The 25,065-nt window shown below is 34.2% G+C and overlaps 1 protein-coding gene across 1 annotated transcript in view; it reads right to left on the bottom strand.

Annotated features, from left to right (window-relative positions):
* The window catches only part of DOCK2 (dedicator of cytokinesis 2), a 486,757-nt gene that overhangs the window by 263,527 nt on the left and 198,165 nt on the right, over nucleotides 1–25,065 (bottom strand). Inside the window, exon 27 of the mRNA XM_012552398.3 lies at nucleotides 1,661–1,756. Within this exon, the coding sequence (XP_012407852.1) occupies nucleotides 1,661–1,756 (96 nt within the window). The remainder of the gene's footprint in view (nucleotides 1–1,660; nucleotides 1,757–25,065) is intronic.

Below are 25,065 nucleotides of genomic sequence, written 5' to 3'. Positions count from 1 at the left end.
ATTGAGAATACTCACAAAGGCATGATTTGTATTACTTCAATCACATCCCTTAACCTCTCTAGGCTCAGTTTCTTCATATATAAAATAGAGAATGGACTAGATATCTCCTTAATTCAATTCCATTCCATCAAGATTTTGTTAAGTACCTACTACCTATTTGTCAGGTGTTATGGATGGTGGGAAACAAATATAGAAGTTTAAAAAAAGATTTTATAGATCCGATTCCTTTCCTTTACTGGAAAAAAAGTAGAGTTCGTTCTAGAAATAAGCTCTAGGTGTTGTGTAAATCAGAATGCAAAATTATTTCTTTCCTTCTCAATCATTGCCCCACACCTATCCTTATTATTAAGTATATATTTTCATACTTTAGAGAAACAAATAGAATCGAATGCTCATAGAATCATGGTTGTTGAACTGGAGGGGACCTTAGAAATTACTGAGCTCAACCTATTCATTTTATAAGTGAGCAAATTGAGGCCCAGGGAAATTAGAGGCTTTATAGGTAGTAATCGGTACACTAGGGACTCAAGTCCATGTCTCTTGACTATAAATACAAAGCTCTTTCCTGTGTTCCAGGATTCAAATACAATCTTTTGCCCCTCAACTTAGGGTCAATAGAACAGTCACATCAGACATAACCTTGCAAAATTGCTATAGTATAAAGAGCAGGCTTCCAAATGGAAGAACTCCATTTTTCTGTAAAAAATGAGTCTTAAGCCCACACAATCAACAATGACTATATCAGAAAAGCTAGAGAAGACTGAAGACCAGAGAACAGAATCAATGAATCACATGGACATAGCATATGCTCTAGCATGCTTTGAACTGCTTTGATGTATTGCCTCAGTATGTTACACTTATAAAAAAATTAAAATTTTACAAATGTTTCATAAAGCTTTTCAACTCTGCTCATTCAAATGACTGTGCCTAAGCAAATGAGGAAGATATTTCCTATTTTTTAATATGTTTCATATTTTAAGTCCATTGTTTAAGTGGGGATAAATCCTTATTGAAGACAATTAAACCTGAGGCTTTAAGACTTGGAATGGCATTAGGGGAATTCAAGGTGCATGTGTAGAAAGGAGAAGTATAGAAGAGACAGGACAATGACTCACCAAAGAACCAGGTATTCCCAACTAAGAGGAAAACCATGTGGTTCTTGGTAAAAATTTTGTCCTGTGGTTGAGAGGTGGCTAACCCAATCATTCCTTCAATGGAGTCAAGTCTTTGGACTTGTAGGGAATTTTGTATGAACAGACAGACCACATTTTCTGAAAAAAATGTCCAATCTACCCAGCTTTTACATATAGGATGCTCATTATGTAGCTAAAGCAGATATGTCTAATGAACTTATGTTGGAAGCCTCAATCCAACTCCAACCACCTCTCATTCAAAACAACTCTGTGCTTCTCCACCTTCAGTCCAGTTCCTTTGCTTTCCTTAGCAAAGTAGACAAACTCTCAATGCTATTTTACTTCAGGTCCTTGAACTTTCCTTGTAGAGACCAAATTTGCCATGGGCACATCTTTGCCCACAGAGACATGACCTGTGCTGGCTTCTGCAGCCAAGTTCTCAAGTGCATCTTGGCTCATCCAAATTTCTCTAAAGGCTTTCAGAAACAAGCCTGAGGCAGGATCCTGAACAGAAGGAAAATACTCACAATCAGACTATGGTCACGCCCCATGGTGATGACTGTCCTATTCACTGTGCGAAGCAATTGAACCATGATTTCCTGGATATGATGGTAAGTTGAGGCCTGTAACATAGAGAGAGGCACCTATGTGAAAACCAGAGCTACATATCCATTACATTTCTTTTTAAATTCAAGGTTTATTGATATCTTTTATTTTTTATATCAATCATTCCCAGATATGCTATCTTCATACAGTAAATTTTCACTTTTAACAATTTAAAAAAGTTTTTTGCAGTTAAGCAAAATCAATACACATGAACATCATATCTGAAAGTAGGTATAACATACTGTATCTCTTACCTCTCTAAAGAAAGGCTGGTAATTCATTTCCTCTCTTCTCCAATTTTTGTATATATTGTTTTAGCTATTGTGTATATTTTCCCCTGATTCTGCTTACTTTACTCCAGATCATTTTGTATGTCTTTTCATGTTTTTAATCATATTTTCATAAAATGTCTTAAGGACATTTTATGATGTAATAATATCCTATTTTATTCATATGCCACAATTTGTTCAGCCATTTCAGTAATCATTCTATAAGAAACAATCCCATGTCAATCTTCCCACCAAATCAGTTTCCAAGAAAATGAGTTTAGTTCAGTCAAAAGGATATGAACTTCTTTCAAATGACTACATTAATTCAAAGGAAGGCCATTTCTGGTCTGTATAAAACCTGAATAGAGCCTATAATTCTACTCTTGATACAATTGATAGAGAAGGTATGATTTAATATAAAATCTCCACCAAAAAAAAAATGGTGAATTTTGGTATAATGCAGTAGTTTTTATAAAATAACACAATCAGTCTTCATATATATTTTTTGTATTGTGACAATTTTTCTTTATTATAAAATAAAGTTGTAGGGGCAGGAGGGGGAAAGAAGAATATATTTGTAATGAACTGATATTCTGAAAAAAGACATCAATTAAAAATCAATGGTACTGGTTACTTGATGAATTATTCAAATGGGAGGCAGATTTAGAGGAGTCACAAGTTTATCATAGAATAAAAAAAAATAGGAAGAGGAACTATATTTGATGTCTTTGTTATAGCAAACTACCTGAACCAATACAGGGCAATACCTTTCATGAAAACTATAGTTTTAGAAAGTTAACTATGTGCCATGGATCATATAGCCAATGGGTACTCATGGCAGTACTTTAACCCAGGATTTCTTCATTCACAGTAAGCCCTAAATTGGCACTATGAGCAAATTAGGAGAACAAGGGATTGTCTATCTCTCAGAGCTGTGAAGAAGGAAGGAATTTATGGCCAAAGAGCTAGAGAACCTTATGAAAGTCAAAAATGGATAATTTTGATAATATTAAACTAAAATGTTTTTGTACAAACAAAACCAAAGCAGTCAAGTTTAGAAGGGAAGTAGGAAACTAGAAAAAAATCTTTACATCCAAAGGTTCTGATAAAAACCTCATTTCTAAAATATAGAGAATTGATGCAAACTTATAAAAGTGCAAACCATTTTCTAACTGACAAATGGTCAAAGTATATGAATGGGCAATTTTCAGATGAAGAAATCAAAGCCTTTTTTGGTCATATGAAAAAATGTGCTAAATCATTGATCAGAGAAATTCAAAGTAAGACAACTCTGAGGTACTATTGCACATCTCTCAGATTGACGAAGATGGCAGGAAAAGATAGTGATAAATGTTGGAGGGTATATAGCAAAACTGGAAAACTAATAACTGGAGTTATGAACTGATCCAACCATTCTGGAGAACAATTTGGAACTATGCCCAAAGGGCTATGAAATTGTGCATACCCTTTGATCCAATAGTATCTCTACTAGGTGTGTATCCCAAATAAATCATAAAAAAGGGAAAGGGACCCACATGTGCAAAAATGTTTGTTGCAGTCCTTTTTGTGGTGACAAAGAACTGGAAACTGAGTGGATGCCCATAAATTGGAGAATGGACAAATAATTTACGGTATATGAATGTTATGGAATACTATTATTCTGTAAAAAATGATCAGCAGGATGATTTCAGAAAGACCTGGATAAATTTATAAGAACGATGCTAAGTGAAGTGAGTAGAACCAAGAGAACATTATACACAGCAATAAGAAGGCCATGCATGATCAATTCTGATGGATTTGGCTCTTTAACAATGAGATGATTCAAGTCGATTCCAATAGACTTGTGATGCATCCAAAAAGAGGACTGTGGGAACTGAATTTAGACCACAACATAGAATTTTCACTTTTTTGTTGTTGTTTGCTTAGTTTTTTTCTTTTTCATTTTTCTCTTTTTGATCTCATTTTTTTGTGCATCATGAAACATGTGGAAATATGTATAGAAGAATTGCACGTTTAACACATATTGGATTACTTGCTATCTATGGGAGGGGGAGGGTAAAGGGAGCGAGAAAAAAATAGAGCACAAGGTTTTGCAAGGCAAATGTTGAAAACTTTGCATATATTTTGAAAATAAAAAGCTATTATTAAAAAAGAAGAAAGTTCACCTAATAAAAAGAAAAACAAGATAAACTGCTATTCTGCTTTCATATTCTATTTAATCTCTTTCCTTTGAATAAATTATAGGCTTATTATTATTATTTTTAAAAAGAAACATTAGACTAGTAATCAATGGAAATAAACATTTCTCAAAAGAAAAAAAAAAATAAGCCCTATCCAATTCCAATAGACTTGTGATGGAAAATACCATCCATATCCAGAGAGAGAACTGTGGATCAAAACATAGTATTTTCACCTTTTTATTGTTATTTGTTTGTTTTTTTCTTGTGATTTTTCCCTTTTTAACTTATTTTTCTTGTGCAGCATGAAGAATTTGGAAATATGTTTAGAAGAATTAATTGTACATGTTTACCCTACATCAGATTGCTTGCTGTCATGGGAAGAAGGAGGGGGGAGAGGAGAAAAATTTAGAACATAGTGTTTTGCAAAGGTGAATGGTGAAAACTATTTTGCATTTTTAATAGTTTAAAAAAAAGTCAGCCCTATCAAATATACTATGCCACTGCTTTCATGGATGATGAAAACCAGGGGAAAAAATTCATTCACTTACTTAGAGTTTTGACAAATAGTGACTTTAGGAGAGAGAAATTTTATTGATGTGGGCACTACTTCCAATTGTACAGATTACAAGCTACCCACAACTTTTCATGTTATTCAGTTTTTGTCCAATTACTACCATGAATCATTCACAGAATTTATATGTCTAACTCATTGGAGGCCTTCATCTAAGTCTTTTACAATTCTGAAGATAACAATATTCCTCTAGGGCTGTAAAGTACAGGTCTAGTAAATGAGGACTACCTTAGCTAAATAAAAAAAAAGAGATTATCATGAGTAAGTAAAATTGTCCATTAAATGATGGAATTTTAGTCAAAGAATTCAATCACAATGATTTTCAAATAGCCTTTATTCACAATACTGCAACAAGAAACAACATTACTTAAGAATAAATCCTCCAAGGATGAGCGACAAAAGAAAGAATCTAATCAGAACAAGAGGTTATGGCCAGATAATGATGTAAGTTGTCTTGACCAAGCTAAGCTGCTCCTGAATACTTAAAAATCTAAAATGGGATATTTTTAAAAGAAAAAAAAAGCCCAGGAAAGGAAAATAGTGACAGGATAAACTTTGTAGGAAATATAGACATGCATACAAAATTGTTCATAGAAGTATTGTGTTATGTGTTTCTGGAAACAAAACAGGTTCCCCTATATTAAGGGAATGCTGTGTTCTAGAAGTGTTGTATAAAAGACTATACTATACAATAGGGAATGACGAATAAGAACAAATCATGGAATTGTGAGAATATATGTGGGAATTAAATGATACAGTGAAGCGATATGAAGAAAGCAGAACAAAAGACAAATCTATATAATGATTATCTTAATATGAATGAAGCTGATATGGGAAGGCAACCAAACTGGTCAAATATAATGGCCAATATTAGTACCACTCTATCAAAGTCAAATGGCACCTCCCTTCTATTGCTTGGGAAAATGTTCTTTGTAGAGCAAGTTATATGTATGTTTCTTGAGGAGGGACTATTGTATTCAATTGTTTTAAAAAGAAAATTAACAAAATAAGTAAATAGATAATATTTAATTCATGATATAATAAATAGCTAATGTAAGATAAAAGTAAGTGAAGAAAAGTGTCCAGAAAGAAGGAAAAAAGATAACTCCACTATTTGAAAATGGAAGAGATATAGCATGAGACTTCCCCGAGAGGTTTAGAATGACAATAAGATATATACCTGAAGTCCTACAATCTCTAAGACTGGAATAAAGACTATGAAAGGAATAATTCATGAAGAACATAAGAATTGATAACAGAAAAAAACTGATATCAGTGAAGCAGTGGACGTTCAAAAAAGCAGAGTCACTTAGGATGAAAGAAATTCTAAAAGGTAGAAAAAGATGGAATAGAGCAAAATTTTTTAAAATGGTAAACTTGAAATCTTTGAATTTTTATAAACCAATGCAGCAAGGGTTGAGGAAAGAGCTTAAAGAAATAATTTGAGAATTAATAGGCTTCTAGAAAATTGGGGTTTTTTAAAGTGTTATTGTCATATCTCAAGATATATAAAAAATTACACTGAAAACAGAAATGGAAATCAGAAGAATTCATAGGATACCTATAGAATAACACTCCAGACTTAATTCAAACAGAAATGTAGTCACCAAATTTTAAAGATTCAGTATCAAAGAGATATTCTTACTAGCAAAAAAAAGAAATCAATTTATTTACCATACATGATATGGAAGAATGAATGAAAATTGTCCTGTACCCCAAAGTGCCTATTCTACAAAACTGGACATACTCCAACATGAGAAAACATGGTTCAAAAAAGCCAGGAAAAAAAACTTTTAGGGGGAGGGAGAAATATGAAGTATGGAAGAGAAAGAAGTGAGCAATTTAGAACTTGGAAGGGATCAAACATAAATTAAACAAAGAAAAGAAACATAAGAACAATTAAAACATAATATAAATTTTCATTTAGTATAGTACTCATTTTCATGAGTAAAGTATAACTCAGTATTTCCTATTATAATGAGCTGATAGATATTTAAGTTTTTAAACCACACTTAGTGGAAGGGACATGGAAAATAAAAAAGGTAAGGAATTTTAAGGAAGAATTCATTGAAAAGAGAGATAACAAAACCAAAGTATAAGGTAAACCAAATGGAAAGCAGAAGAGGAAGGAAGAAGCAAAATAATATTTCTTGGATTCTAGAATTTCAAATAAAGTTTAATCAAATAAATAAAAGGATTAAAATTAAGTAAAAAAAGACATTTCCTAATGTTAATTACTATAAAAATAGATTAGATCTAACTTCCTGTTAGGTATTGGGATGTGAGAAAGGATTATAATTTTATTGTTACAAAGTAAGATAAGCTCCATAAGTAAATTTTTAAAAAGCAAATAAATAAAAATAAAGCAAGCTGGAGAAAAATTTGAAAATTAATCCCAGAAATTTGTTGCTTGGAAGAAACTCACCTAAAACATAGACTCAGTATCAAAGTGAAGAACTGAAATGAAACCTATATCATTGTGATTATTTTGCAAAGACCAGAATTTACATTCATGAGATTGTAACAACAAGAAAAACAAGCAGGGAATCCTGTTGTATTATTAAAAGTATCATAGCCATTAAAAATATCAATATTAAACATGCATACTTGATGGCAAAACAACTAAAATCTTGAAGGAAAAACTAACATTTTCTTAAAGCCTAGAGAGTAAGACAGGAAATTCTAAGTTATTTTAATATTATCTGTCAGAGTTTGACAACTCCTATAGAAAAAAATTTAAGATAAAATTATACAATTTGACAGAATGCTAAGAAAACTATTTGATAGAACTAGGGAAATTTACAAATGGGAATTTTAAGGATTATATAAATTTCTCAGGTATCCATAGGGTTAACAAAAAATTGATCACATATTATGATACAAAGAACTCACAAATAAATGCGGAAAAGTAGAAATCTTAAATACATCCTTTACAAACTATAATGTAGTAAAAATTACAAATTAGAGAAATACCAAAAGATTCATTCAGATGTAAATAAAGACCAGAACAGCCTTTAAAAAGAACTGTATCAAAGACCAAACTGTACAAACAATGACAAATTATATTAAGGTATGATCATAAGAAGACAGAATACCAAAATATATGGTATATAACTGAAGCAATTTTTGTAAGAAAATATATATATGTACTTCAAAAGATAGTGTGGGTTTTAATTAACAATGAACAATAACCCTAAAATGAACTAGAAGTTGTAAAAAAAAAAATTGAAAGCAAAAGAAGTTAAATAAAAAATAAAATTATTAAGCAACCAAACAGAGCAGGTTCTTTAAATGAACTATTCATTAATTTCATTTTTAAAGAAAAAAACACCTAATAAAATTTTGAATAATAAAAACAAATGGAAATCAAAGTTATTTTAAAAATATACATGAGAAAATAAAATTAGGCAAAGCCATAAATGAAATCTCAAGGGAAAAACTTCAACTTTCAGATAAATTTTCAAAAGAATTCCAGCAAACACTTAAAAAACAATATCTATGTTACATAAACCATTTCAAATCAAGAAAGAAAGCACTACTAAACTTTTTCTATAAAACACAAACCTGACTCTCAGGGTAGGAGTTAATAAAGCAGAGAAAAAGAATAATCAATGAATATTACTAATGAACATTGATTTAAAAAATAGATAAAATGATGGCAAAGATGTAATGGGCACAGATACAAAAATGTATTCCTTATGGCAAAGCTGGATTTATATCCAGAATAAATGAATGGTTCCAGATTTGAAATATAATTAACATAATAAATCTTATTAATAACAAAACTACATGATTATGTCAATAGATACAGGAAAAAACTTCAATAAAAGCATCTTTCATTTTCATTAAACATCCTGAGAAGTACAGGAATGAAAGGACTTCCTTAATATAATCAAAAACATTTATCTAAAATCAAGAGCTAGCATTATTGGGGAATAATGGAAAAATACTGGAATCTTTCCCAGTAACATCAGGAATGAAATAAGAAAGCCCAATGTTACCATTATTATTTTATATAATACTATAAATTCTGACTACAGCAATAAGATAAGAAAAATTAAGCAAATTAATTAATAGCAAAGAAGATGCCATAATATCTCTATTGATAATAAAATGTCACCTTGAAAACTGTAGAAATCAACAAACATTAATGAAAATAAGTACTTGCTTCAATAATGCAGTAAGATATGAAATATAATCACAAAATATCTTTCTATATAATCCTAACAAAAACCAGGAAGAAGAAATAGAAGAAATACCATTTTAAATAAAAACAACTGCATTAAATATATGGGAATTAACAATTAAGGTCTGTGAGACTTTATAAATACAATTACATTTTTTTTAAAGCCAAGGAGCAATATAATTATAAATACAATTACATTTTTTTTTAAAGCCAAGAAGAGATATAATTATCTCAAACCCTGGACAATACTAAATTGTTATTATTACTTTCATTTCATAGATAAGAATTCTGTGACAGGAAGAAATTAAATGACTTGTCCTAGGTCAGAGAGTATCTAAACATTTGAGGCAATATTTGAACTCAGATTTATCTGACTCTTGATCTACTGTTCTATATACTATATCACTTAGTTGTCTCATAATTGTAGTTCTCCATCGGGCTCCGAGGATTGGTACCTTTCTAGTATCTGGTTTCTTTTTACTCTAAGGAGCTGGTCATCCTTCCTGAAATTTTTTTTCTTCATTGTGACTAGTTTGTCAGTGACTTGCTGTTTTAATACATAATACAAAAGTATGTCTGACTCAGCCTACAATAAGATATGTCTTCCATGGCATCATCTATTTTTAGCAAATGATCAAACACTTTATTTTTTTTAAATGATTAAGGACATATTAGTACTTAGCTTACACTTCTGTTCATTTGAATGAGGCAACTGAACTGTCTGAGCCTTTTATGATTAAATGGGATAAGAAGTTGTAATCTTGCCCCTAAGAAAATAAAGAAAAAATCAGGAATGAAATTTTACCATTTTCAGATCTGAACTTATGTTAGAAATCAGTAATTATCAAAACTATCTGGCACTAGATAGATTTCACTTGCTAAACACCCATAATGTCAAAATAGCTTTTAATAATTATATACAAATAAAGAGCTTTTGTATAAATAAAATAAATAGAAGTAAAATAAGGAGAAAATGTATAGAATAGTAACTGAAACTTCTTTGGTAAAAGTCTGACAAAATCATCAATAGAAATGGTTTACCTGCTCTGCTTTCACTACCGAATTTCTTGGTTTCCTTTAAGTCACATCTAATATCCCACCTTCTACAAGAAGCTCTCTCTAACTTCTCTTTACTTTATACTCTTAATTATTTCCTATGTATCCTAAATATATAATGCATGTTGTCTCCCTGAGTAGGTTGTTTTTTCCTTTAGAATAAGAACTATATTTGGACATTTTTTGTATCCCCAGCACTTGGCACTATGCCTGCTACAAAATAGATATATAATTAAATATTTGTTAGTTGATCAGTTTATCTGATACATATCTATAAGATTAAATGCCATTTTCCAATGTCAATGTATGTGAAAAACCAGTTTTTAAAAGAATTGTAAACTATCAAAAAATCTGAAATGCAAAAAAACCCAAAGAAATAAAAAATATAAATTAATAAATTACCTCCTCCTTAGCAAATTAACAGAAATAATAAAATATAGTCAAATTTCAGACTGAAGGAAAAGTCTTAAAAGATACAAACTAATTCACTCCTGGCAGAGTTGTAATCCAATCATTTGGGGAAATGAGATTAGAATTACATTATAAAGCTACGAAATAACTTTAACACTAGACCCAGAAATCTTACTGTTGGGTTTATTCCCCAAAATGGTTATTACAAAAAAAAAAAAAAAAAAGACCTATTTGTACTAAAATATTCATATCACTACTATTTAAAACAAACCATATACCCAAAGGAATGGCTAAACAGATTGTGGTATATTAATGTAACGTAATGTTAATGTATTATGAGAGATAATGAATATGGGAAGATTGGTGTGAAATGATGCAAAATGAAAATAAAATAGAAAAGAACAATAAACAATATCACTACAAGTGCATAATTCAAAATAACTTAAACCAGCAACAAAACTCAGATGAAAGCAGTATCTCATGGTACTAATAATTTTATGAGTATAAAAAAATTATTGGTGAAGAATTTCCCTCCACAGATGCAGAAAGCAACTTGTTTGTAATTTATCTAGTTTTAGACTATTGCCTGGGACACTAAGAAGTTAAGTGATTTGCCTAAGGATCTACTTGTATAATAGAAGCAATTTTCAAAGTGGATCTTTGACCCCTGAGAGTCAGCCCATTCATGGCATCTGAGAGGTCACATTCACAATACTAAGACATTATTTTAGACAATGGAAATAAGACAATATTTTAGAAAATGACATTTTGATTTCCAAAATAGAAATTATTGACAGATATATAATCCATATAAACAAAAGCTCTTTGGGCTCCTAAATAACTTTTAAGATTATGAGGGGATCCTGAAACCAAAGACCCTTATAAAAGAAACAGGACTTGTACCTAGTTTCTTGGCATATTCAGTTCTTTGTTCACTATATTATACTGCTTCTGGGAAGCTAAGTGGCACAAGGGATAGAGTGCCAGGTCTACAGTCTGGAAGACTCTTCTTTCTGAGTTAAAATCTGGCCTCAGACACTTCTCCTTTGTGACCTTGGGCAACTCATTTAACCCTGTTTGCCTCAATTTCCTCATCTGCTAAATGAGCTGAAGGAAATGAAAAACCATATTAGGACCTTTGCTGAGAAAACCCCAAATGAGGTCACAAAAAGTCTGAATGATCAAACAACGCTGCTCCTAAACAGTTTCAATACGAACTTATAAAGCAAAATCCTGTATTTTGTTATAAGAAGCAAAGAAGCAATGAAGGGTAAACTTGCATATGCTATTAGGTCTGCTTTTCTGCTATTTTGTCTAACTAGGGATAATATTATTCAGTCATTTTTCAGTCATGTCCATTCTTTGTAACCCCATTTGATATTTTCTCAGAAAAGATACATAGTTTGCCATTTCCTTCTCCAGTTTACAGATGAGGGAACTGAGACAAATAGGGAAAGTGACTTGCTCAGGCAATACTAATAAGTCCCTGAGGCTAGATTTGAACTCAGAAAAATGAGTTTTCCTGATTCCAGAACCAAAATTCTATCCACTGTCTGACCTAACTTCCCAGAGATAATGTAGAGATTTCAAATATCAATAAACTGGGATTTCATACAATGTATCAAAAAAGGAAAAAATCTTGAGTGTTTTTGTCACTCTCTGCCAGTATCAATCACTAAGTTCAAAATATATATATATATATATATATATATGTATATATACATATATATATGTATATACACACACACACATATATTACAAATATAGGTGGGGAGGTGCGGCTAGTCAACAATTCCAGTGAAAAAGATTTGGGGATTTTTAGAATCAGCAGTGCCACATTAAAATTCCCCCCCTCCCAAAGAAAAAGCAGACACAACCTTAAGATGCATTAAAAGGCCTTCTATCCAGTATGAAATAGGTAAAGGCCCCACTGTATACTCTGTCCTAGTCAGATATACAGCACGTGTATTTCAGGGGAGAATGATTAGGAAAAACATTGACAAGATAGAACACACATATATATCCAATGTGAGCATTGGTTAAAGGATCTCACCTCAAGAATAGAAGATTTAAGGGGAACCTGGTAACTTCTTAAATATCTGAAGCACTCACATGTGGATGATTAAGAACTCCCGGAGGGCACTATTGTTTTGACTTCCTTTGTACTCCCAGAGTACAAAGCACAGCCTTGGCACAAATAAAGCACCTGCTGACTTAACATAGAAGAGGAATTCGGCTTCTTCTGCTTGGTCCCCGAGGGCAGAACTAGTAAAAGGTGTAAGTTGCCAAGAGTCAGATTTCATTGAGATGTAAGGAAAAATCCCTAACAACTAGCACAGTCCCATGGTAGAGTAGACTGCCTTGGGAAGAAGCAGGCTTCTCTTTAATGGAAATCTTTAAGTGGAGACCGGATGACTTCTTGTCAAGGGTATCAGAGAGGAAACTTCTGAGCACTTATTAAATGGACTCTAAGGTATCTTCTCCAACTCTAACTTTCTGTAACTTGCATGGGTAGATATGACTGAAAGAAAAAGGTATAAACCAATGGCCAGTTTTCATACTGAACACCAGTGAAGCTTTAACATTTGCAGCTGCTCTACAGAGAATTTATTATTGTTTGAGATTGTCATAAGAAGCCATTCCTTAATTCCTGCCCCAGTGGAGGGTAAGGAATGGATACAAGCAATTATCCTTAAGTAACTCTTTATCTGAGCCTTAAGCATAGGGAAGAGTGAGCTGAGGAAGGACTTCAGATTCACTGTGTCCTTAAGTCGTGGGGGAACAGAAGGAAACATCAAAGAGCAAAGTAAGCCTCAGAAAATCTTTCTCCTGGGAATTATAATCATAGATTCAAGGACTTTAGAGCAAGAAGCAACTTTAGGGGGAACCAGTCCAACTTTCTTATTTTACAAGTGAAGAAACTGAGGAGCACAGGAAAGAATTTGTCTAAGGTGACACTACAAGTTTGACAATAGCTCTCCTTTTTTTAATTCAATATTCTTTCAGTATGACGCAGTCTTGACCTAAATACAAGCTGTACCTCTAAAATGAGATCTGCATTTCCTATAATTTTAAGAAGTTACCTGAGACTCTGAGAGATTAAGCAATTTGCAAGGGTGACCCAGTCATTATGTGTCAGATTATGGATTTGTACCCAAATCTTCCTGATTCCAAAACACATCCACTACTTGATGTTGCCTTTTAAATGCCCTTAATCTACTTAAAATGCAAATCAAGTCTCAAACTCCAGCATTCTCAGGTGTTCTTCAGAATTTTCTGGCTGGTATTCAAGGATCTTATCCAACCCTCTCCAACCCACCCCTCATATTCCTTGCCATTCATGCCGACAAAGGCTTAGGTTGTGCATGCATCATGTTATCTACATAAACCCACATGCAGGCCCATTATTAAGTCACTCCAGCACTCCACTGCAGGTTAGCTTTATTTTACAATAATCCTTTGGAAGAAATATTGAATCTTGATTCTTGATTCGGAATGCAGAGGGAAGAAAGAAGCAAGCAAAGTACCACACATCTCCACTGGGCTCACAGAATGCACTTAGGGATTCTCAACATCTCCAAGATTAACACACCTAGAGCTGTCTCTCTTGCAGCAGGAGAGGCTCATCTATTCCTACACCTTGGCTGATCCCCAGCTCCCTCCCGGCCTCCCATCCCCCAGCTCTTCCATCACTGCCCATAGCCACAAGACCAAACCCACCCCTTACATGCTAATGCAAAAGTAATCTCTCATTCCCTTCTCACATCTAGTCCGGATTCCTTCCTTTTATTATTTATGAACTCTCCTTTCCATACTCCTCTCCCGAATGCTGCAGCATCTAGACACGGCTTCCTAGGTGGGATGGCACTGGCAGCTATGTGCATAGCCCCCTTTTCTGAAATTGTCTCCTCAGTATTTTCCCAATAATTCCTCCCCCTTCCCCATCCTGCCCTCCTACACCCCCTGCTCCATTTGTACTTGGCATTGATACTAAGCAGCTTTGTCAATCATGGTTCACTGCACTTCTCAAAGACAAGAGCTCCAAAGGCAGGATCACATGCCACTCAAAGAGAGGGAGCTGAAGAAGGTCGCATCCTGCACTCCTGCCCCCTGCCATCTCACTCTTCAAAGAGGCTATTGCATTCCTCAGTGAAAGGCGACTTCAGGGTCATTGCCTCCCACTGGCAGAATCGACAGTCTTTCTGCTCTCCAGAAAACACTCATGGAAATTAAAGGGCAGTCCAAATCCTGGAGCTCACCAGGCAATAATAGTGCGTCGCATCTGTGTAGCTCTCTTCATCTTTACAAAGTTCTTTTATATTTACAATTTCATTTTATCCTCATAACAATCTTGTAAATGATTGGGAGGAGATAGTCACAGATGGTGCAGAAGGAATGCCTGCTCTGAGTAAGAAATTAATGAGATGATCTTTAAGGTCCCTCTCAACTAACTAAAATGATATGATTCTCTCATGGATAGATGTGAGGTCTGGGTCTGGAGGAACTAGCTAGAACCCTGCTGTTAATTACCCATGCAGCCTTAGGTATCACTAATCTTTCTTGGCCTCAGTTTCCTTATCTGCAAAATAAGAAGACTGGACTTAATGATCTAAGGTCCTTTCTATAATAATATTGATTGTACATATAATATGGATTTGCCAATAATAGAAAAATGTTGCTCATCTTTAGATTTAATAATGGCTGGGGCAAAAGAGGCTGAATCTATAGGAGTGAAGTCCTAGGATCTCAGAATCCAATTATGCTTGGACAAAGGGACTAGAAGAAAAAGTGATTTGGATCTAGAAAGACCATCAAAAAAGAGATTTGATGGTGACAACAAAGGCTCTTAGAAGAAGAGAACCTCCAGCTAGAGAAAGGAAGAAGTGTCTATATGTTTTATTCTGGAATGGCATCCCTGAGTCCAAGAGTATTGGCCAAATCTTGGCGACCCCATATATAGTGAAGCAAATTTCAGCCAGAGATGGGCAGGAATATCCCCAGCTGTGACTTCAAGGTGCAGTACTAGACAGAGAAATCAAAATGTAGCTAGAGACACACTCTCCCATAAGCCCATATATTAGAATTTATGATGAAGACTAGACAATAAATGAAGGTAATCTGTGATATGCAGGACTGTTCATAAAAGAAAATAGGATTGAGAGTATGGAAAGTATCAACACAAACCTCTCTGTAACAACTGTCAATGAATGACTGGTAGTTAGAGCCACTGCTTACTACTAGCAATGACACAGACTAAGAAAAGGGAGCATGACCTTTGGAGGCTTAAGCTTAAAAGGATATATTACTATTGAGCATAACAGAAATTGGAGCCACAGAATGCCTTAGGCCATAATCAATCTAACATGAGGAACAAGAAACAGAAAGTGCTAGCTAAATCCTATGGTTATCTTGGACATTTGGATCAAAGACTAATTCTGGAAGTGAATTGGAAGCATTTCTACTAGCTCAAGATAGCAGTGAATATATATGAGAAAAGTAAGACTCATACACGGTGTGTTTAAAAGAAAGTATTGCTGATTTTTAGTACTTATTTGGCAAAGCTTTGCAGCTGGTGTTCAGAGATTTTTTTTAATATATCTCCAGAATTAAAATAGGGAGAAAATCCAAGTGGTAACTGACCCAGAATGACTCACCTGTCCAGCTAGGAAACAAAAGACTTTTACAGTAGCCAAAGTGTTATGGGAAGAATACTTATCTGTATGTGCTTCCCTGCCAGGATCCATTCTCAACAAAATAGAAGCAAGTTACTTAAGGAGGTATAATCCTTGACTGAAATGAAGAAATCTTGAATATCTCAAGGGGACAATTATCTGGAACATTAGAGAGAGTATGGAACTTGAAGTCAGGATTAAAAAAAAACAACAACTATACTATTTGGATTTTTCTCTTTGTATCCTCAGTACCTAGCACAGAGCTTGCACTTAAACAGCTGGTGTTTCATAAATACTCGTGTAATTATACTTTATTGAATTAATTGTCAACTATGATAAAACAAAATTATTAATTTTGTTTTTTAAAAGAGAATAGACTTGTGTCAGAATTCTCTTTTCAGTGGTCATTCACCTGTTAATAAAAAGAACAGACCTAGCCAGGAGAATTCATAGAAAAAAAGTAGAAAATCATAGGTGTCACTCCCCAGTATTTCAATCAGCCACATCTGGTTGCAGATTCTGAGCACGTTTCAGAGCAATGCCTATTCCAAACTCTGGATGATGTAGAAATGTCACCCAAAGAATGTATAGCTTATATGCAAATGGAAAACTTTCAAAATGATAAACCTGTGCTATAGAGTAAAAACACAGCTACAAATCACACACTCTTAATTGCTCTGGCACTAGGCAAAGAGAGGGAAAGACTTGGGAAAAGTTCTTCTGGGCTTGAGCTAAACTGTAACTTGTAATTGAAAAGAAAAAAGAAAATCAGTCTTCTCTTTATAATTCAGGCAAATAAATCAATCTGTCTAAAAATGTTCTTCCTTTTAAAAGAAATCATAAGGGACCTTAGAGGTCATCTTATTTAACCCCACCTCCTACATTTCAGAGGGAATAACATAGAGATCTAAAAGGTTAAGGTCTGAAACTAAACAGGACCCCAAAGATCATCTAGTCTAATATTTGACAGATGGGGAAACAAGCTTAAAGGGATTAAGTGACTTGTGTCAGTAGTAGGCATAGTGAGAGACAGAGGTGAAATTCGAACCCAATTCTTTGACCATAATTTCAGTCATCCTTCTATTATACTATGATACCTTCTAACTTGTTCCAGATCACAAAATAGGTTATATCAGAATTAGGGTGAGAATTCTGGGCCGCTCCGAATCTCATAACGGTGTTCTTTTTGCTCAGCATGCTGCCCCTTTTTGTTTTTCATTTTTACAACAAAGCAAATCATGCCCTTCATTCTCTTTTGTCTGGGAGCCTTTTTATTATCAAGATGAATGTCATGAGGTCATAATTACACAGTGCATATCCAAAGGCCTGGTTTGGAGGTTCTCTACAAAAAATTCTTCTTAATGCTATGATAATGAAAACAGCTGCTATCTGTGGATACTATTTTTTGCCATCCTTTGTGTTCTTTGTGCTATTCCTTTTTATTTTTTTTTCTTTCAGTACTTTTCTTTCTTTTATAATTACCAGTATTATAGTACCTAACTTTCAAAAGACAAAATCAGACATAATCTGAGCAAAAGTCCTCTCCCTCCACTCCCTTGGGTATCCAACTGCAGCTCTAGCCTTAGCTCTGATCTCTATTCAAGGCATCTCTCTCTTCCTTTGAACCTGTTTCTGTCTTGGAGGACTCGTGCTTCATTTCACGAGTATAGTACCCTAACAAGCAAGACAGGTCACTGTTTTTTTTTATCACCTTTCTTCTTGCCTGAATCCTAGCCCAGCTTGAGAAACCTCCTCCCTATGGCCTTCTTGATTTGTGACTCTCTCCTGTGACCACTTTTCTTTTTTATTAATAGTATTTTATTTTTCCAAATACATGCAAAGATAATTTTCAACATTCACTTTTGCAAAACTTTGTGTTTGAAATTTTTCTCCTTCCCTTTCTCCCTCCCCCTTCCTTTAGGTAGCAAACAATGAGATATAAGATTAAACATGTACAATTCTTCTAAAGATATTTCCATATTCATGATATTGTGCAAGAAAAATCAGATCAAAAGGGGAAAAAACAAGCAAATAAACAACAAAAAAAAGGGGGGGGGAAAATACTATTCTTTGATCCACATTCAGTCTCCTTAGTTCTCTCTCTGAATGTGGATGGCAGTTTCCATCATAAGTATATTGAAATATCCTTGAATCACCTCATTGTTGAAAAGAGATAAGTCCAGAATAGTTGATCATCACATAATCTTGTTACAATGTACATTGTTCTCTTGGCTCTGGTCTCTTTACTTAGCATCAGTTCTTGTAAGTCTTTCCAGGCTTTTCTGAAATCACTTTGCTAGTAATTTCTTATAGAATAATAATATTCCATAACATTCATGTACCATAATTTATTCAGCCATTCCCCACTCGATGAATCTCTGTGTGTCTCAGAGAGGTGAGTGACCACCACAAAAACAAACAAACAAAAAAAGCCTGGCGATATCTCTAGGAGAAAAAACCTAAGGTTTATTGTATGTTCTCCTGAGGAGTGGGCGTCCCTTCAGTAGACAAGCAGTCGAAGGGAGGAGGCACTTTTGGGGACTGGTCAGAAATTTAAATAGTCCCTAATGCAAAAATCCCTCCAACCACTGACCCTCATGCTCATTGCTTGAGGGTCTTATATTCTAAATGTCAGAACTACCCAGGAATTGAACTTTGGCCAATAAGTACATAGCAATTTTTGATTGAAGTAGGAAGGAAATGATGTCATGGAAGAATAGCGGGAAGGGGAAGCAGGTAGGTATGTCCTTCAGGCCAATCAATGCCCAAGGACTACCTTTAGGCCTAGTCCAAGTCTAGGGTAGATGAAGCCTTACTGGATTTTTACAATTGTCTTTTAAAGACCTTGCTCCATCTTGTTCATCTGGGACCACTTTAAACAAAAAAAAAGATGCCAATCATACTTCATCTCAATTAAGCCTGGATTTGTTCTGGACACCATCTTGCCTGCCACTTTAAGAATGTATGAATACCCTTTCCCCCCTTTCCAGCTTCCCTTTTTGTGTTATATCACCCCATTAGAATGTAAATTCCTTAAGGGTGGGGAATATCCTACTTATTTGTGTTTGTATCCTCCTAACAGTACAATTTCTAGAACAAGGCAAGTATTTAATAAATGGTCTTTCTATTTTTCTATTATTTATCTAAACATCTTTCTGTCTAAATATCTTTGTAACTAAATGTCTATCTTTCTATGTATTTATCTAAATATGTTTATTTTTTCTTTCTATCTAAATATTTTTCTACCTTTATCATTTTCAATTTATATAGACATTTTCCTATCTAAATAGCTTTCAAACTATCTAAACATCTGTTTTCTATCTAAATAGCTATATTTATTAATATCTTCATATTTATCTATGTAAGTTTCTGTTTTTCCTTCTTCCTATCTAAATATTTTCTATCTTTTTATTTATATAAATTTATTTCTAACAAAATATCTATCATTTCCCATTCCTTAATATTTGCATAAGATTTAGCAAAACAATGATAGAATAGTTGAAGAGATCTTGGTGAGATATAGTTAAGGACATTAATATGTTTTAAGGAACTGCCTATCCCACACTTCAGAAACCATGTAGAACAATCAAAAGGACACTGAACTTGAAGTCACGGGACTTGGATTCAAATCCTTGCTCTTAGTGCATGTATGATCTCAATCAAATCACTTGATTTCTCTGAGTCTCAATTTCTTTATCTGTAAAATGAGAAAGTTGAGTTAGATGACCTCCAATGTCCAAAATGACTCTAAATTGATGATCCTAGAATGTATACAAAGTTTATTCTAAATCAACAAAGATGGATTAAGAATATACTGTGTGCCAGGCACTGGATAAGGTACTAGGAATACAAAAACAAAAAGTGAAATGATTCTTGTCCTCAAAGAGTTTAAATCAAATTGGGCAGTGACATGCAGACAAGTCACTGAATACAATGTACAAAATCATAAGCAGAATGTCCTTTTTTATTATTTTTTTGTGAGGCAATTGGGGGTATGACTTGCTTAGGGTCACATAATTAGGAAGTATTAAATGTCTGAGGCCAGATTTGAATTCAGGTCCTTCTGACTTCAGGGCTGGTGCTCTATCTGCTGTGCCACTTAGCTGCCCCATACACAGAATTTCAAGAGGATGATAATGCTAATGACCATCAAGATGAGCATAGGCCTTGGATTGCAGTACCTGAGCTATGATTTAAAGGAAATTATTAAATCTACATATTTAGGACATATATGGACATATAAGGAGATAGAGTTTGTACAAATATAAGGAGGTGGGACAGGAATGATATATATGGATTCTATCTCTTACCTGCAGAATTTGATGGCCTTTGACTATTTATATTCATGTGGTAAGGGACCAAGGAAGACAATCTCTCCTTTGATTTGAGCAATTAAATCTTTAATTTCTAAATCTTCAGTAAGAAGACCTGGGTTAAAATTTGGTTTTAGCTATCATTTTTACAGGAGACCTTGAAGTTATCTATCAATGGATTCTTTGCATTACTTCTATCTAAATTCCAAATGTAATATCCAATTCTAATACCTAAATTCTATTTAATCAATTCAATTAACACTTCTTGAGGACATACTAGGTATAAAAACTTGTGTTAGCTTCATAGGGCAGGATGGGGGAGGTAGAGATGAAGAAGACATTGAACCTGCCTTCAGAGGACTTGGTGGCTAGTCAAGAGACAATAAATAACTGTTATCCAAGATGAATATGATAAGTGCATGAAAGGGGTTACAATACAAATGCCTTGGAAGCACAGAGGAGAAAGAAAGATCCCTTCCAGCTGGCAGGGCCAAGGATGACTTCATGGAAGAGGTGGCAAGGTGAATGAGCTAGCTGGCTTTATGAGGATGAGTGAAGTACTCTCAGTGAAAGCACTGTGTGTACAAATGAGAGGCCCTGTCAATGTGCAAAGATCAGCAGTCTGTTCAGCTGTTCCAGACCTTTCTGGCATGATGTTTTTCCACTGCTAGAAGCACCTCTCCCACACTTTGGGGGTAGCTGCTGCCTGTGGTGATCACAAGTTACAGCGTTATTGTAAGGAGCTGCCAAAGTACCAGAAGAACGTCAGAAGGTAACTAGGGTTAAGAAAGAAAATGCTGTGAAATGTTTCAATCCATTTATCAAATGCTTTTAACTCCCATTTTATGGCAGGTACAAAAGGTGGGAAAAGAAAGAATACACTTAAGCAAACAAACAAACCCCTCCAAAAAACCCAAAACATAAATGTTTCCTTGTTGGGGAGGTGATGGAGTAAGAACGTTACTTTTTTTTTTATTTCAGACTGACTGTATTTTGTGAGAATTAAAAAAAAAAAAACTAATCTCTCAGCCCAGGACTGAAAAATGTACATTCTCTGAGGATTCCCAAGTCAAACATTCTATGCCTGAAGATTAGACAGGAACAATAATGCAAGAGCTTAGTCCCATATCCTGAGCTCACATGAGGTCAGCAGCCTAGGTACATCTCACTCTGACCCCAATACAACTCTACCTAACCCAAATTGCCATCTCCCCTTTAACAGCAGCATATAATTATTTCTTTGTTCTACGAATGGTTTCTTCTGACCCACCTTTCCTTTCTGCCCAATTTGAACTGTCTTTATGTGGCATTGCATGTAAAGATGAATATGTAACCGCATAGGAAATTCCTTTACCTCTTTAAAAGACTTATTTTCTGCCAGTCTGGTAAATCCAGAAGTCCAGCAGTCTGAATTTATCAAATGAAATTCAAAGAGTCCTAGGAGAGGAAACATTATACCTTATTGGGGTTTTTTTTGCAAACCATTGTGAATAAGGGATCCTTTGCCTTAATATTTCTTAAAACCTAGCAAAAAAGAGATAAAAGATAAAGACATTGGTAGCTGGAATAGGTTAGGGACAGAGAGGGAAATAGGTCATTAAGAAGAGAGAATTAAAGGAAGCAGAAGAAAGAAGAAAGACAAAGAAGATGCAAACAGCAGAAGACAAGCTTAGTGACTTCAAAATGCTGCCTAGGTCCTGCCTCAGTTATATTAGAGAGGTATTTAAATACAGATAAAATATTCAAAATCCAAAGGTAGGGGAGGAGGAAGAATACTCAAGTTGGGATTCCCTTTCCCATAGTGAAAACAGCTCTAATGACCTTGTCTGCTTCTTAAGATAAAACAGAAGTACCCAGACAGCTCATTCAAAACTGGGTTCATATAATTTATTCTGCACATCCCTACTGTTCAAATTCCTTTTGCTACAGACCCAAAGTAGAGTGGGTTTGCTATTATACTTCATACTATAAGCCTTCTAGAGTCAGTTACTCTTGAGTCTGGCTGGTCATTTTAAAAAACATGTCATAGCATAGCATAGGTAGAATTCACAGAAACATTGGGTTTAACTGGACTTACAAGGATAGGTAGGATTTAGATAGAAGTCACTGGGAACAATAGGACTAAAAACAGATAAAGAAAGATGCATGGCTTATTTAAGGGATGCTGAGTAGACTAGTCTTCTTAGAGCAGAGGCTCAGTGGAGAAATAGCAGATAAACAGTTTAGATGAATAAATTCAAATTATATTAGGCAAGGCTTTGATTGCCAGGATAAAGATTTTAGTTTTGATTCTACAAGGAACGAAAACAGGGGGAATAACAAGAGCAAAGGAGAATTAAGGGAATGTTACCATCTTATATCTTTATATTCATAGCATTTAGTGCAATTCCTGCAATAGAACTGGGGCCTAATAAGTGAATTTTACTGACTGATCTAATGTAACCCCCTCATTTGATAGATAAAGGATTACAAAAACCCAGAGACTTATGTGACCTGCACAGGCCACAAGTGATAAGGCTAGAATTCAAACATATCTTTTTTCTCTGGCTGCAAACCCAGAAGTTCTTCCATTATACTACTCTGACATTATGACTATATAATATACCTGTAGCCTCTATATATTCATCATTTCCTTCAAGGCTTAGACCCATATTCAAGAAGGCTTTCCTAATTTCCTTCATAATTATTTTCTTTTTTCCTCAAATTATCATCTTTTATGTTTAGGATTAAAAGATCATAGATCAAAAGATACTGGGAAGATGGTGGAGTAGGTTGGTAAATTTCAAGCCCTCCCGATTTCCCCCACAAATAGAGCAAATTTGTGTGAATATAGACTGGTAAAAAAAAATCAAGAAGACTTGGGGAAAAACTGGGGTCCTCCTGATACAACTCAAGAAGATCTGAAGAAAAGACTCTGGACTAAGGATTAACCTGTCTGAAGTGCAAACACGTCTGGGCTAGTTCTGCAGAAATACCAGGTTAGCTGGGTGTGGCTAGAAAAGTCTCAAAGATGAAAATAATTCTTTGAAAATTATAACTGAGCAAGAGGAAGCCAGTGAAGCCATGAGAGACAAAGAAATAACAAAACAGATTATAAAGAATGAGAAAATAGAACAGAATGTGAAACATGTTATAAGAAAACATGACAGATCTAAAGAATAGATCAAGAAAAGAAAATATAAGAATAATTGGACTTCTAGGAAGTTGTGACCGAAAAGAGAACCCTGATACAAGAATACAGGAAATAATCTAAGAAAATTGTACTGAAGTGATAGAACATGAGAGGAAAGTAGAAATAGAAAAAAATCCACCAATCACCACCTCAAGGAGGTCCTTTGTGGGAAACACACAGGAATGTTATTGCCAAAATTCAAAAATCTTCCAGGTCAAAGAGAAAATTTTGCAAGAAATAAGAAAAAAAACAATTCAAATACACTGGAAGTAAAGAAAAAAATGGACATCCATGAATATAATTTCTTCTAATATATATACTTTCTTGATCTGACAATTTGTTGTTATATATTTTGAATCTTCCCTGATGTTCTCCTGGGCACATGACAATGTTCTCTTTTGTTTTGCTTTATTTTGTTTTATATTTTTTTCTGTTTTTCTTTTTTCTTACTCTTTTTTCAAATAGAAAAAAGAAAAATTAAACTAAACCAAAAAAAAATTATAGATCTAGAAATGACCTCTGAAGTCCTTAAATCTCAGAGGACCTTAAGTCCTTGTCAGTAACAAATAAGGGAACTAAGACTCAGAGAGGTAAACTGATTGTCCAAAGAGACACAGGTAATGTCAGAGATAGTGTTTTGTATTCTTTGTGAAAGAGGTAGTATTTGAATACAGCTCTTTTAACACCAATCATATTACTTTTCACTGTACCATACTGCTTCTTGTTTATAAGATGAATCTTCCAGTAGAATCTAAATATTTTCAGGGCAGAGATTGTTTTTTTTTTTTCTTTTTTGTATTCTATTTTCTTGCTCATAGTAGGTACTTAATAACTATGCATTGGATTAAAATGGATTGCTGAATGCCTTGCCTTGGAGAAAGCAAAGATATCAAGTCATGGGATATTATCAGTCAGTCAATAAGCATTTATTAAGTGTTATTATATGCTGAGTACTATGATAAGTACTAGGGAAATAAAGAAAGGCAAGGGAAAGACACTCTCCTCAAAAGGGCTCATGGTCTAATGTGGAAGACAACACGTAAACAATTATACACAAACTAGTTATATAAAGAATAAAGTGGAGATGATAAGCAGAGAGAAAGCATTAGCTTTAAGGTATGGGTGGGAAATAATTGCAATAATATATGGATGAAGTTTTAAGGATGTGGCTGTGGAGGTGAACAAGAAGGAACAGATATAAGAAGGAAGTATCACAGAAACAAGAATAGTAAATGGTACCAAGCATTCAGTGTTGAATTGCCAGTCATCTGGTAGTGGCTTTCAACACTGAGAGTTTAGAGGAGATGGGGAGCAGAATGTGCAATAAGAAAGAATTTCAAAATCAAAAGGAAAACTGAGCTTATTATTGAAGGGTGGGTAGGCTCTAAAAGGGCAGAAGAAATGGGTGTATTTCACTCCAGGAAGAAGTAAAATACTTAAAGGCATGGTAGAAAGAGGTAGATGATTTATGAGATGACAAGCCTATTCTGACTAGA

Source organism: Sarcophilus harrisii, chromosome 2 (assembly GCF_902635505.1).
Source record: "Sarcophilus harrisii chromosome 2, mSarHar1.11, whole genome shotgun sequence".
NCBI lineage: Eukaryota > Metazoa > Chordata > Mammalia > Dasyuromorphia > Dasyuridae > Sarcophilus > Sarcophilus harrisii.
This window is presented reverse-complemented; position numbering and strand designations above follow the sequence as displayed.